Source organism: Zalophus californianus, chromosome 6 (assembly GCF_009762305.2).
Source record: "Zalophus californianus isolate mZalCal1 chromosome 6, mZalCal1.pri.v2, whole genome shotgun sequence".
In the NCBI taxonomy this organism is placed as follows: domain Eukaryota; kingdom Metazoa; phylum Chordata; class Mammalia; order Carnivora; family Otariidae; genus Zalophus; species Zalophus californianus.
The window spans coordinates 110,386,877-110,399,814 of NC_045600.1; the positions used below are offsets into that span (position 1 = coordinate 110,386,877).

At 37.2% G+C, this 12,938-nt stretch overlaps 1 protein-coding gene across 4 annotated transcripts in view; it reads left to right on the forward strand.

Annotated features, from left to right (window-relative positions):
* The window catches only part of LRRC49 (leucine rich repeat containing 49), a 172,250-nt gene that overhangs the window by 48,480 nt on the left and 110,832 nt on the right, over positions 1-12,938 (forward strand). For all 4 annotated transcript variants that reach the window (XM_027571538.1, XM_027571539.1, XM_027571540.1 and 1 more), the window contains one exon: positions 6,471-6,532. In XM_027571538.1, the coding sequence (XP_027427339.1) occupies positions 6,471-6,532 (62 nt within the window). The remainder of the gene's footprint in view (positions 1-6,470; positions 6,533-12,938) is intronic.

Sequence of the window (12,938 nt, forward strand, 5' to 3'; positions counted from 1 at the left end):
GTGATTATGCCATTTTACATTCCAACAGCAATAAATGGGTGTTCTAATTGCTCTACATCCTTGCCAACATTTGATATTGACAGTCTTTATAGTTGTAGTGATTCTGTGATTCTCATTGTGGTTTTAATTTGCAGTCCTTGATGAATAACTGGTGATGTTGAGCATCTTTTCAAGTACTTTTAGGCCATTCTAACATATGAAGTATCAGTTCAAGTCTTTTGCCCATTTAAGAAAAAATTAGGTTATCTTTTTATCATTGAGTTGTAGTAGATCTATATTCTAGCTTCAGGTCCTTTGGTATATGTATTGGGTGTATTTATAGCATGGCTTGCTTTTTTGCTTTCTTAATAATGTTTTTGATATGTAGAAGCTTACATTTTAATAAAGTATGTTTTATCAATTAGTTTTCTTTTATCACTAGTTCCTTTTTTGCCCTGAACAAGATATTTTTGCCTATCTCGATATCATAAATATGTTCTCTTCTTTCTTCCAAAAGGCTTATAGTTTTACCTTTAACTTAGGGTCTTTGATCCATTTTTAATTAAATTTTGTGTATGGTGTGAAGTAGGGATCCTGGTTAATTTTTCCCATATAGGGATATCTATTTGCTCCACACCTTTTGTTGAGAAGATCTTTCTTTACTCATTGAATTGGTATCTTTGTTGGAATTGAGTTATAATCAAATGGGTCTTTTTGTGGACCTTCTCTTCTGTTCCATATATTTGTATATACCATTATGCCAGAACTACACCATCTAACTTTATGGTAAATGGAGATATTTTGGAGTTCATTCATTTAATGAATTTGTTTTGCTTAATTTTTATGCATGCGTAAGAATGATATTTGATTAAAAAGATGGTTACATAAATCTAAAAGAACTCTGAATAACAGTGAAATAAAAATTCTAAGTGGTATTTTATTATTGGTTAATTATTATACTATTGGGTATTTTATTATTGGTAATCAAGTGTTACTTAAAATAATTTTAAGATGATATCTTAGATTTGATCAAATATAGTAATTTTACTAGCACACCTAATATTTTCTTTCCTGAATTGCAGATTCCTATCTTTCATTAATTATGGGAACATACTGAATCTTTATATTTTGAAATATTGCCTTCTTCCATTTTCTCTCTTTCTACTTAAACACCTACTAGATATAGTATGGATCTTCTTGTTCTATCCTTTTTTTCTTAGAATTTCTATCATTTTTTTCTCTCTGCTACATTTCTGCATTCTTTTTACTTCTTTAGTGCTATCTGCTAGTTAACTGTCTCCTCAGTTCTGTCTAGTCTGATTTTCAGTCCATCTACTGACTTTTTAGTAATGACCATAGTTTTTTGTTTCTAGAATCATGTTCTGCATGATTTTTTCATAAATGCCCAGATCTCCTTATTAATAGTATCTTATATTTTTTCATGTTTAGATTTCTTTTATTTCTCTAATAATTTTAAACATTGATCTTCCATAGTCTTTATCTAGTTACTATATTTTCTTAATTTTTGAGCAGTTCTACATTTGCTGCCTGAAGTTTCTGCTGACTCTTGCTCATACTAATTTTTCCCCATAGGTTAGTAGTTTGGGATAGTTAGAATGCTGTAAACCCTGCATTGGGTTTTGTGTCTTTCCAGAGAGTGTTGCCAGGAGTGTTAGGGGCATGAATGCCAGGAATCGTTTTTTTATGACGAGTCTTGTTAGATCATGCATGTGATGGAAATTTGAACGACAAATTGAAGTGAGGAAAGGCCTGTGAATATGGAATCCCTATGGGGATTAAACTGTATGTAGAAAAAAATCAGACTGGAAAAGTAGCATGCAACTAGATTGAAAAAAATATATATATCTCCATACGATGGGTGGTAAATAAGTATAAAAGGAGATGTGTGTATATATATATATATATATATATATACACACATGCATATGTACATATATGTGTGTGTGTATATATATGTATATAGATGTCTGGTAACAGCCAGAAAATAGACTTTTTTAGTTTTTAATTTTTTTAAAGATTTTTGTTATTTATTTGAGAGAGAGAGAAAGAGAACGCATGTTGGGGGGAGGGGCAGAGGGAGAGAGGGAGAATCTCAAGCAGACTACCTGCTGAGTGCAGGGCTGGATCTCATGACCCTGAGTTCATGACCTGAACCAAAATCAAGAGTTGGATGCTTAGCCAACTGAGCCAGTAGGTGCCCTGAAAATAGACTTTTTTAAGTCGGCATTTAAATGTGCAATTGGACTTGTTGATGATGGCTTGCACATATAATTTCTCATATATTTCTGTGTCAAAAGTGATGGCTGTAGCTAGTAGTTATTTTGGAATTAATAAATCTTTTTGTAAAAAAGAGTACTTTTTTGCTTTTTTTCAGACTTATTCAGTGCTTAATAAATCTCTTTTTAGTTCCCAAAATAATTATCCTATATATTTATTTATTTTTATTTATGACAGAATAGGTAACAAAATGAGAGTAGCTGTGATGTTTTTTTAGTCCTCTTTGTCCTACTGGATGCATGCCAAAGTCTCCATCTCTTTACCTTTCTTCCTTATTCCTCTGCAGGAAGCTACTCCAAAAATAGCTTCAGTAATAGATGTTCTACACATGGTCAGATTGCTGAACCATTTAGTTCTTTTGTGAAGTTTAAGAATATGGAAAATCGTGTCTGAACAGAGTAGGACAAGCATGTTTCTCAAATGGCAAGTCACTGTTCTTTTGAAAAATAAAGAATTATAATCCTCTCAATAATCTGTAGTAATTTTATTTAAGTCTAATTATAAAGGATTCTATTTTTAAAATATACAAAATCGTTTTGAATCTTCAAAGGTTGTGAATGTAATCTTAGAATTGTGTTTTGTTAAATATAATTTGAGACTATGAGCAGATTAATAACACACAAAGTACAGACATTACCTTATATGTAAATCTTTTGTTTTGTCTTCTTTTTCTCGTTTTAGGTATGTTAACATTGTTGCTTTTTTGCAATAGTTTCTCTGTCCGTGAAATAGTTACCTCCGGAAAAGATTTGTTGGGAGGATTTAACAATTGACAATTAAATTAATGTGCTGACTTTTTCTTCAAGTTATTAGGATATAGCTTACATTATCCTTAACCCTCCATTTTTCCTTTCCCCATCATTGCAAAATATTTATATTTTTTGGATAAGTAGATTGTCAAATGCTGACTCCCCAGAATATCACCGGGATGATGTGTTAATAAAGAAAAGCTGAGATTGTTACTTATTGGCAAGAAGAACACACTACCTTGACATAGTCTTAGTGATGTCTTTAAGGGGAAAGGCAGGATATTTATTTTTGAGATTTCTTGGGGGGTCTGGTTTAAGGTGGGTCTTTCAGTGAAGGGGCTTGATTCATATTGATGAGTTTATGATATAATAGATTAGGATTGTCCAGCATAGCAAGATGAGCTTTGCAAAGTGAATATTGGATCATAGTATTAAACCATGAGATGTCATCCTAGGATTTCTCTTTGTCTACCTCCAATGGTGAATCCCCTTCCTGGATCTTAACGTATCTCCGTCTTTGGTTTCCTCTCTCATATTAGAGGAGTCATTTTCTAGTGGCTTTCAATGAGTCGTCTTGGTTTTTTTTTTTTTTTTTTTTACTGTAAATAACTGACAGATAATTGATATGATAAATGTTTTCTTTTTGTGTATTGTAATGCTAGAAATTCATTACAATGTATATCTCAAAATCGCTAGCAAGATTAAAGTTGTAATTTTCTTATAGAAATGAAATTTGGGACAACAAAAATGATTGTGTGATTATGGGTATTTTGCTTTTTAAAGTTTTGGAAGGGCTGTCTACTTAACTGGCTATAGGGATATATGTAGTTAAATTCTGAGTTTTGGTTTTTCAGTTTGTTGTAAATATTTGATGAGGGGCTCTAGCTCATGACCCTGAGATCATGACCTGAGCCAAAATCAAGAGTTGGACGCTTAACTGACTGAGCCATCCAGGTGCCCCTGTTGTAAATATTTTTTATAGCTCTATTCTTTAATGACGGCTAATGATTTTGAAAATTTGATAAAGACTTCTGGTAATATTTTATTTCATAAATGAAGATAAATACAAAACATTATAATTTAATCAAATAAACTTTAAAAAACTGTTTCTCACAAATTATAGACTGATGTAATTTGAGTTTATATTCCAATAGCAAAAACTTAGGTCTTGAAAGGTGTCTGTAAGTCTCTGAAGGTAGTAGGCTGGAGCTGAGAGAGGCAAATGTATTTTTTTTTAAGGTGCCTTGATTTAAAGGAGATCCTGGCTACTGTTTCTCACCTTCTTCCAGTCAGATGTCAACAAACAATGCTTATGCCCAGAAATATCTCAGGTAGTTTTCAGGAAGAATTTGGGAGAAAAAAACTTGAGAGTACAGAGATGGCTTTCAGTTTGGCTATGACCCATATTTTCGGAGACCAGATAGGAAGCAAGCCACCATTTCTTTGGAAAGTAGAGCCCTGGAACAAAACGAGACTTACCACTGGTCCATTACTCCTCCACCCCACTTCCCTGTCATTTCTGGCAATATCAGAGAGAGGAAGCTGTAAAGATGATTCAAGAAGTTGGCCAACATATAGAGCTTATCACCCACTGTGGGGAATTTGGCTGCCTTCCTATTTTCCGCAGACTTATTCCTTGGCCATGGTTGAAAAACTCTAAAAACCTCTTATTCACATCTATGGAACAGGCTTTTCAGGGGTGGACCTGAGAATGGTAGTGCCAAATGAATAGTACACATAGTCCATGTTCTGATCACTGGCAGTTGTATTTGTTTTACACTGTTTAGGGTCTATAGGGTTGAGAAAGTGTTGGAGAATGGTGCACAGGGAAACTCGGTGGGAGAATGTCTTAAGCCAGATTCATTTCTCCTATGCCCTCTCAAAAACCAGTGAGATATGGCTGTGCTACAATTCCATCACTTTTATATTTTCTTTGTACAACAAGCTTTCAAAAATAAATAAGTGAGGCATTTTTGGAAAAGCTAGACTTGGCTGTCATTTTAATGCACTTGCCTTAATTCTTACTGGGGTCTTGGAAATGGTAGTTTTAAAAGGGAGGAAGGAAAAGAGGGAGGAATAAAGATGACTTACAGAAACAGTAAAACAAGTTTTGATTTGGGTTTAAATATTGGGCACAATAATATATGTAAATACATATATTAGCATTATTCCAACTCATATAACTAGGAATTATTGTGATATTGCCCTTAAAAATGAAAAACGTTTCTTATACACCTGAAACTAATATAACACTGTATGTTAATTATGCTTCAAAAAAGAATCAGTCCTAGACAATAAAAACAAAAAACAAAATGAGAGAGACATGTCTCCTGAATTTTCATACTTCATATTAACAGCAGATATTTTAGCTGGGTCATAATCCAGCAAATTAAAGTGAGTCTTGAAAAAAAAAATTTTTAATGAAAAAAAAAGAGAGAAAAACATTTTATATGGGAAGTGCCAGTGTGTAGAATTTTAGCGGAAGTCAGGATAACAAATCTTGTCCTGTCTTGGCCTGTAAGGCAGTATGTAATGCTGGGTCACCTTTCCACCCCACTCCCACCCTACCTCTGCAACAGCCTCAACTGTTCATTTCTCATGTGCATAATGAGGTTGTAGACTAGGTAATCACTAAGCTTCTTAAGGTTCTATTACTCCAGTGTATGTCAGACTTTTAAGAAGTCTGTGTCTTTTCATTTAATGAAGTTAGGTAGCTTTGTATTTATTTTGTGATTTAAAAAAAAAAAAAATCACTTGAGCCAAAACATCTCAGTATTTGCTAAGGATAAAACTACATTTAAACAGCCGTGGTTTCCTTTGGGATGCTGTACCTAAACAGAACAGGGGTGATTTCTAATTGTAAGAATGTCTGATGTTTGCTTAGATTGGAAATTGCCCTTCCGTGACACTCATTGTGATCTGCTTTTCGTTTTATGGGGGAATTGTCAGCATATTGGTTCATTTATAACTGGGTGGTGTGTTTCCAAGGGTTTGAGAATAGTGAGGGAAATTGCTTTGAAATTCTCAGCACTGTTCTGAAAGCTAATTGCATAAATTTAAAATTTTAAAACATTTGAGTAGCTTCCTTTTAAAAGTGATTTTTAACCAGTGTTTGATCCTACTATATTTGTGCTACAGTTGAAATGCTGAAGTAGCATTTTGGCTTCTTTCCCAAAAGCACGCTTGAAGAGGCTAGCAGCATCTCTCCCTGTTCTCAGTGCCTTTTACCTTGTGAGTGGTGCAGCTTTGCTCTGCGGATGAACTGCCGCCCTCCCATTTAATCTGCAGTGGAGAAGAATGGAGCTCAACGTCTGGTAGAAAACAGTGCTCTAGCAAGGTTGCCGGAAACAGAAGTGAATATGTATTGCAACAGCTGAGCAAGAAGACATGTATGATAGTTTTTTTCTTTCAGCTGATAAATTTTTGCTTTCTGTTTCCTTCTAGAGAGATGTGGACAATTTGCCCTGCCTCCAACGTCTGTTTCTCAGCTTCAACAATATCTCTACGTAAGTGGAAACTCCCAGTTTGTCATTTATTGATAACCTGTCTGTGTGGGTTCTGGGGCTTTAAATGAGGACTGTAAGTACCTTGGAAAATCTTACTGTCATGTGAGATTTTAAATTTGAAAATGATAGGGCCAAATGACAAAGTTCTTCGTGCAAAAACAAAGCTCTGGTGTGGATCAGAGACTCTAAGGCTAAAATGATGACATTGGTATAGCATGTGCTTTTTATTTAAGTATACTTTAGGGTTGCTCTTTTGCAAAATGTGTATGTGGAAATGTCAACATATACTTTGCTGTCCTTTGTTTGACACTTACTGCACCAGTCAGTTGAATTAGAATTTCTTCCATAAAGTATCATCTACAATCTGTGTAGCTACTAAGCAATTTTGATATAGCGGGCTATATTTGTCACTGAGCCTCTTGCTAATTGGGCTATAACTTTTAACTTGCTATCCCTACTTAGAACTATTGCTGCTAAGAAATAGCATATCAGAGTATACAAATGCATACATTTTGTTTTCCAAAGAGCTGAAGTGTATCATCCTTTACATTGTGATGCTGTCTCATTCAGTGTCAATGTGGAAGATTTCAGCACTGGAGCTGAGACAGGCATTCGGGCTTTTCGAAGCAAAAGGATCTCTACTCCTTCCCTCATTCTTTCCTTCTCCTCTTTCCCCTAGCCACTCAGTTTGAACTATGCTTTGTAACTGCCCCCTCTGTTCTTTAGTTTAACTTCAAGGCTGTGCTTGGCACCAGCTTTTTTAAGAAGGTAAGAACAAAGTATAAAACAGTTCAGAAAACATCTCTTCCTGAGCTCAAAGTCTATGCTTCTGAAGATTAAGAACCAGTGTAGGGGCACCTGGCTGGCTCAGTCAGTAGAGCATGTGACTCTCGATCTCAGGGTCATGAGTTCAGGTCCCACATTGGGCATAGAGTTTACTTAAAATAAATAAATAAACCTTAAAAAAAAAAAGAACCAGTTTAGTTTTCGTGCATTTTTTTTTAAAGATTTTATTTATTTATTCAAGAGAGCCAGAGAGAGAGAGAGAGAGAGAGAGAGGCAGAGGGAGAAGCAGGCTCCCAAGGAGCAGGGAGCCCGATGCGGGACTCGATCCCAGGACCCTGGGATCATGACCTGAGCCGAAGACAGACAGTTAACCATCTGAGCCACCCAGGCGCCCCTTTTCGTGCATTTTTTTTTTGTTTGTGTATTTTTCCTCCCCTATCAGACCTAAGTGTTAACTCCATATCTCTGTGCTATCCCTAGAAGTTAGAGATTAAATCCAGGTAGTGAACTTTGCAGATAGGCATTATTTCAAAGAAAATACCCTTACTCTGTCTCTCTTCTCCTCTGTGGGAAAAATATTGAAGTTTTCTGTAAGACTTTTCATATTCTTTTCAGTTTATGCTGAGTGCTGTTCCAGTGGTCTTTCCATCTGCTGGGGAGGTGGGATTTCTGACAATGGCAGTGGAAGGGACACTTAATTTTCTTTAAGGAATTTCTTCCTAAAGACCATTAGCAACTATTTTGAGAAGATAATTTCTCATTCTCACAATATTTGCTGTTTAAGGTGCTGGAAACCCTTAGATTCCCCCAACTTATGGTGGAATGCATTACTTTTGATTCTTGCCTTGATTGTGGGGAGTATTTAAAGAGAGATACAAGTTTGGATCTATAGGGGCTCTGATGTTCCCAGGTCCCCAGGATACTCGAGCTTCTGAACTTCTGGCTCTATATAGAGTTGGTTTGAATTGCTTATATATAGGGAATTTTCTTCCCAACCTGGGAAGGAGTTTTACCACCCAGAAAAATAAAGATATGATTAATGGGATTACTGTTGATAACTTTCTTTTTTAAAAAACAGTTTTAGTTTTATTTCAGCCATGGTAGGTTTTCCATGAGCTGTGAAAAGTTACGCTACTTGATAATAAACCTGTCGGTTCGATATACTACTTTGTAAGTTGGACCTCTGATTTTCATATGCCCCAAATCAATGATCTTTTATGCCTTAAAGAGATAAATTACCAGAGGAAAGTTGTGTCTGTCACATATATAATATGTCCTTTGGTCATTGTCGCAGTGTCATTAAGGAATATTTGCTCTGTAGGGGCAATTAAAGGTAATCAGTGTCATATGCTTCACTGTCCTCCTCCCTCTCTTATAACTTCCTTTAAAAAGCATGATTTCCCAAGAAATTGGGCTAGTGGTGAGTCAACAATTTTAGTGGTTTCATTTTCTTACTAATTGTTTTCTCTGTGTTGCTACATAGGCTTAGCCCTTTACCTTACTTTAATAATTCCAGCTTACCTGCTTTTGAGGCTCAGTACATTTTCTCTTCTGTTCCTGTTGACATGTGTGGTCCAGGAGATGGTATATAGATTAGATTTGATCTGCTGGGGGGAAAGATTGGGGAGTGCAAGCCTTGAAAACATTTCTGTTAGCTTTACTCAAGACACAAACATCTCAGCTGGGCATCAGATGACTTGTAGTGATAACTATAGTATCTTTTCAGGGCCTCCGTGTCCTGTTATAGTTCTGGCCCTAGTGGAGTTGTCTGGTTTTACAGTTTAGTGGCCCAGGAGTGACAGAGGTCAAGAAGAGTAGAAGTAGCAGCATAAAGCTGAAAGTACCTTTTAGGACTTCCTCTGGGAAACTCACAGATACTATTCAGCCAATGAAAACATCCAATTAACTGTATATCCATTTCAGGGAAACAATTATGTATTGACTGTTATATGGTAGGGCTTACTAGTTTCTGACCAAATTGTTGGATTCTTAGGGGGCCATTTGCATAAACTATTAGGTACCTGGTGGAAATTCGGAAAGTTTCTTTTTTTTTTTTTTTAAAGATTTTATTTATTTGAGAGAGAGAGAGAATGAGAGATAGAAAGCACGAGAAGGAAGAGGGTCAGAGGGAGAAGCAGGGAGCCCGATGCGGGACTCGATCCTGGGACTCCAGGATCATGACCCGAGCCGAAGGCAGTCGCTTAACCAACTGAGCCACCCAGGCGCCCCTAAATTCGGAAAGTTTCAAAATGTGATGGCACCCTATTGAATACAGAGAATTCCAACATGGGTTAAATAGGTACCTATACTTATTTATTAAAAAAAAATTTTTTTTTCTTTTAAGATTTTATTTATTTATTTGACAAAGAGACACAGCCAGAGAGGGAACACAAGCAGGGGGAGTGGGAGAGGGAGAAGCAGGTTTCCCACGGAGCAGGGAGCCCAATGTGGGGCTCGATCCCAGGACCCTGGGATCATGACCTGAGCTGAAGGCAGATGCTTAATGACTGAGCCACCCAGGCGCCCCTAGATACCTATATTTAATGTCATGTGTACAGAACCCCTTTTGTATGTTTTTCTGCAGCTATTAGAACACTGCATTTAGCACCACCAGTAGGCATGCAAGATGCGTTTAGAGAACGAATGACATGTATCTATGTTTATGTAGCTGAATAGAATCAGTGCTTCTGAGGTTAAAATATCCCTCAAACCTGAGGAAGGCAGAGACACAAATAGGTAATTATTATATAGTGAATTAAACTTAGTTGTAGTGATCTGTGGGGATATTAGAGAATGTAAATCAGCCTGAGGAAGGGAAGCAAAGGAAGCCTTCCCAGAGGGAAATGATACCTGGACCCAGCGCTAAGGGAAGAGTAGGCCTTAGTGGAGCAAAGGGTACTTGGACATTTCTGGTGGAGGACACAAGCTGGGCAGAGTTGATGCAGAAGGCTCAGGGCGAACTCACTAGGTTTACCCTCTCTGGACTTGCAGTGAGGTCCTTGCTCTCCCTTTCTCCCTCCCCGCCCGGGGCCTTCTCCAGACCACAGAACACAGGAGGGACCTGCCAAAGTAGGTTTTATGATGATCACCCTGAGAGTAATATTCTGTGGTTAATTAAGGGGATCCGTTATATCTAATTCATTCTTCAGACATGGTCATTCCATTATTCACCTCTTCTTCTGAGGTACTGTTTGGTTGATTTGTTTTGTTTTTCTTTACTCTCATGATCTTAATTTCCGAGTAGTCTAATTGCATTTTTTTCCTAATGGCTTATTCTTAGTTTATGGATGAGAGAAAGTTTTCTTTGGTTTCTAGAATTTACTTTTTTCCCCTCAGAGTTAATCCTGTATTTGCTCTCCAAACAAAACCAAACAAAAATGCTCTTTCTTTTTTTTGTTTCTTTATTTCTTTGATTTTTGGATGGCAGTTCATATTTACAAATGAGAGTCTGGATGGATTTGTTTTGTCAGCAATGGTTAAAAAAAATCACTGTAAATGCAAATTGAGTATAGGATCTTTGCAGAGGACATAGGGTAGGGAGGAGGGAAGATAACAACCCAGTTGGACTTTCCTTTATGATGTGCACAAGAAACTTGCCTTCTGGAAATGGAGGCTCCTTTTTCATCTTGGCCACCAGAATTTACCCAGAGCACTGCCTTTCCTCTCTCATCATTTTCAACCTTCAGACGATTCACAAGGCACGACTCTGAGAGTGAGATGCTGGAAAACTGTTACTGAAGCCTTCAATAATTACCGGACAACTGGCCCACATCCATTGTCAACATTTGCTGCCTCTGATGTAGGGAATATTCTAAGATTCTGCTGGCAACACTTACAATGTGAATGATCCTGTTCATTTCAGGATTTTAGCAATTTGGGGTTTTACTGATCCCATCTGCTTTCTATCTTCCAGAAATTCCTTAGTGTTCTGGTCTGCTGATGGAACTCTTCCTGGTTTTCTAGTACTGCTATGGATATTTTCATGCTTTTATGTTCATTCATTTCAAAGAGATTTTGAGAGGGTGGAGAGAGGTAAGTGCATGTGCTCAGGCAGCCATTCTCATAACTGTCTTTTCTTTGAGTGATTTTCCCCAAATAGGCTACGCATAAAAATATCCTTGGAAGCTTTAAAAATACATAGTCACTGGTTCACTGCTGGGTAATCTGCTGCCGCAGATTGGAGTGGAGCCAGGGATCTGTAATTTTTTTTTTTAAAGATCTATCTATCTATCTATCTATCTATCTATCTATCTATTTACTTATTTATTTGACAGAGAGAGAGACAGCGAGAGAAGGAACACAAGCAGGGGGAGTGGGAGAAGGAGAAGCAGGCTTCCCACTGAGCCAGGAGCCCGATGCGGGGCTCGATCCCAGGACCCTGGGATCATGATCTGAGCTGAAGGCAGATGCTTAACGACTAAGCCACCCAGGCACCCCGGGATCTGTAATTTTTTAAGGCTTCTCAGAGTATCCTGATGTGCAACTCAGTGCTAGATTTGGGAACCAGTGAGTTATGGCGCCCCAAAATGAGAATATGTGTTAACATAGGCATCACACAAAATTTCCCTTCACGAGGAAAAGCTTTATAAACAAAAATATTTGTCAAGGATAAAGTAAAGATTTGTGACCCTCAGGAGGTAGTTTATGATCTTTAGCCCAAAACTGTAGTGTTCCATCAGCTTCATCTCTTCCACTGAGATGGTTGCAGGCTGCTGCTCTTCATTACAAGGTTAAGTTGAAGTTGATTCTTCTTTCCAGGCTCTCTCTCCTTTCATTCTCCAATGTAGAAAGTTTTTACAAGCTTTTTAAAAAACAAACAAACAAACAAACAAAAAAACAAAAAAGAGGAAGGGTTTATAATTCTAGTGTCTTGATTGCCTAAAAGGGAATGGTTGCTGTTGCTTGTAGAACTGAGGGGAATTCAGTATAATTGGGAAAGGAGTCAAATACTAGTGAGGTTCAAATATTAGCACAGGACTCTTGGGCTTGTGTATTCTTTTTTAAAATTGTGGTAAAATACATATAAATGTCCCATCTTAATTATTGTTAAGTATACAGTGCAGTGGTGTTATATTTACATTGTTGTGTAGCCAATCTCCAGAACTCCTTCATCTTGTAAAACTGAAACTCTGTGCCCATTAAACAACATTTCCCCTTTCTTCCCTTCCCCAGCTCTGGCAACCACCATTCTGTTTTCTGTTTCTGTGAATGTGATTGCCCTAGATACCTAATGTAAGTGGAATCATACTGTATTTGACTGTTTGTGTCTGGCTTACTTCACTTGCATAATGTCCTCAAAGTTCATCCATGCTGTAGCATTCATCAAAATTTCCTTCCTTTTAATTATTCTTGAGGTAGTGTGGAACATACTAGAAGAGGGAACTTGCAGAATGAGCCATGCCTACCTCTCTATCCTCATTGCCTTCCCATAATGCTCTAGACTCCTAGTCCACTGAGCTTCCTTAAATGTAGCGTGCTCCCCTTTGCCCACTCAGTCTTTGTATATACAATGGCCTCTGGCAATAACATTTTTCTACCTGCTCGGTGCCTGAGTAACTCCTGATCATCCTTTAGATTTGAGATTAAATGATACCAAGTGCTCTCAAACTTTAATATGCCT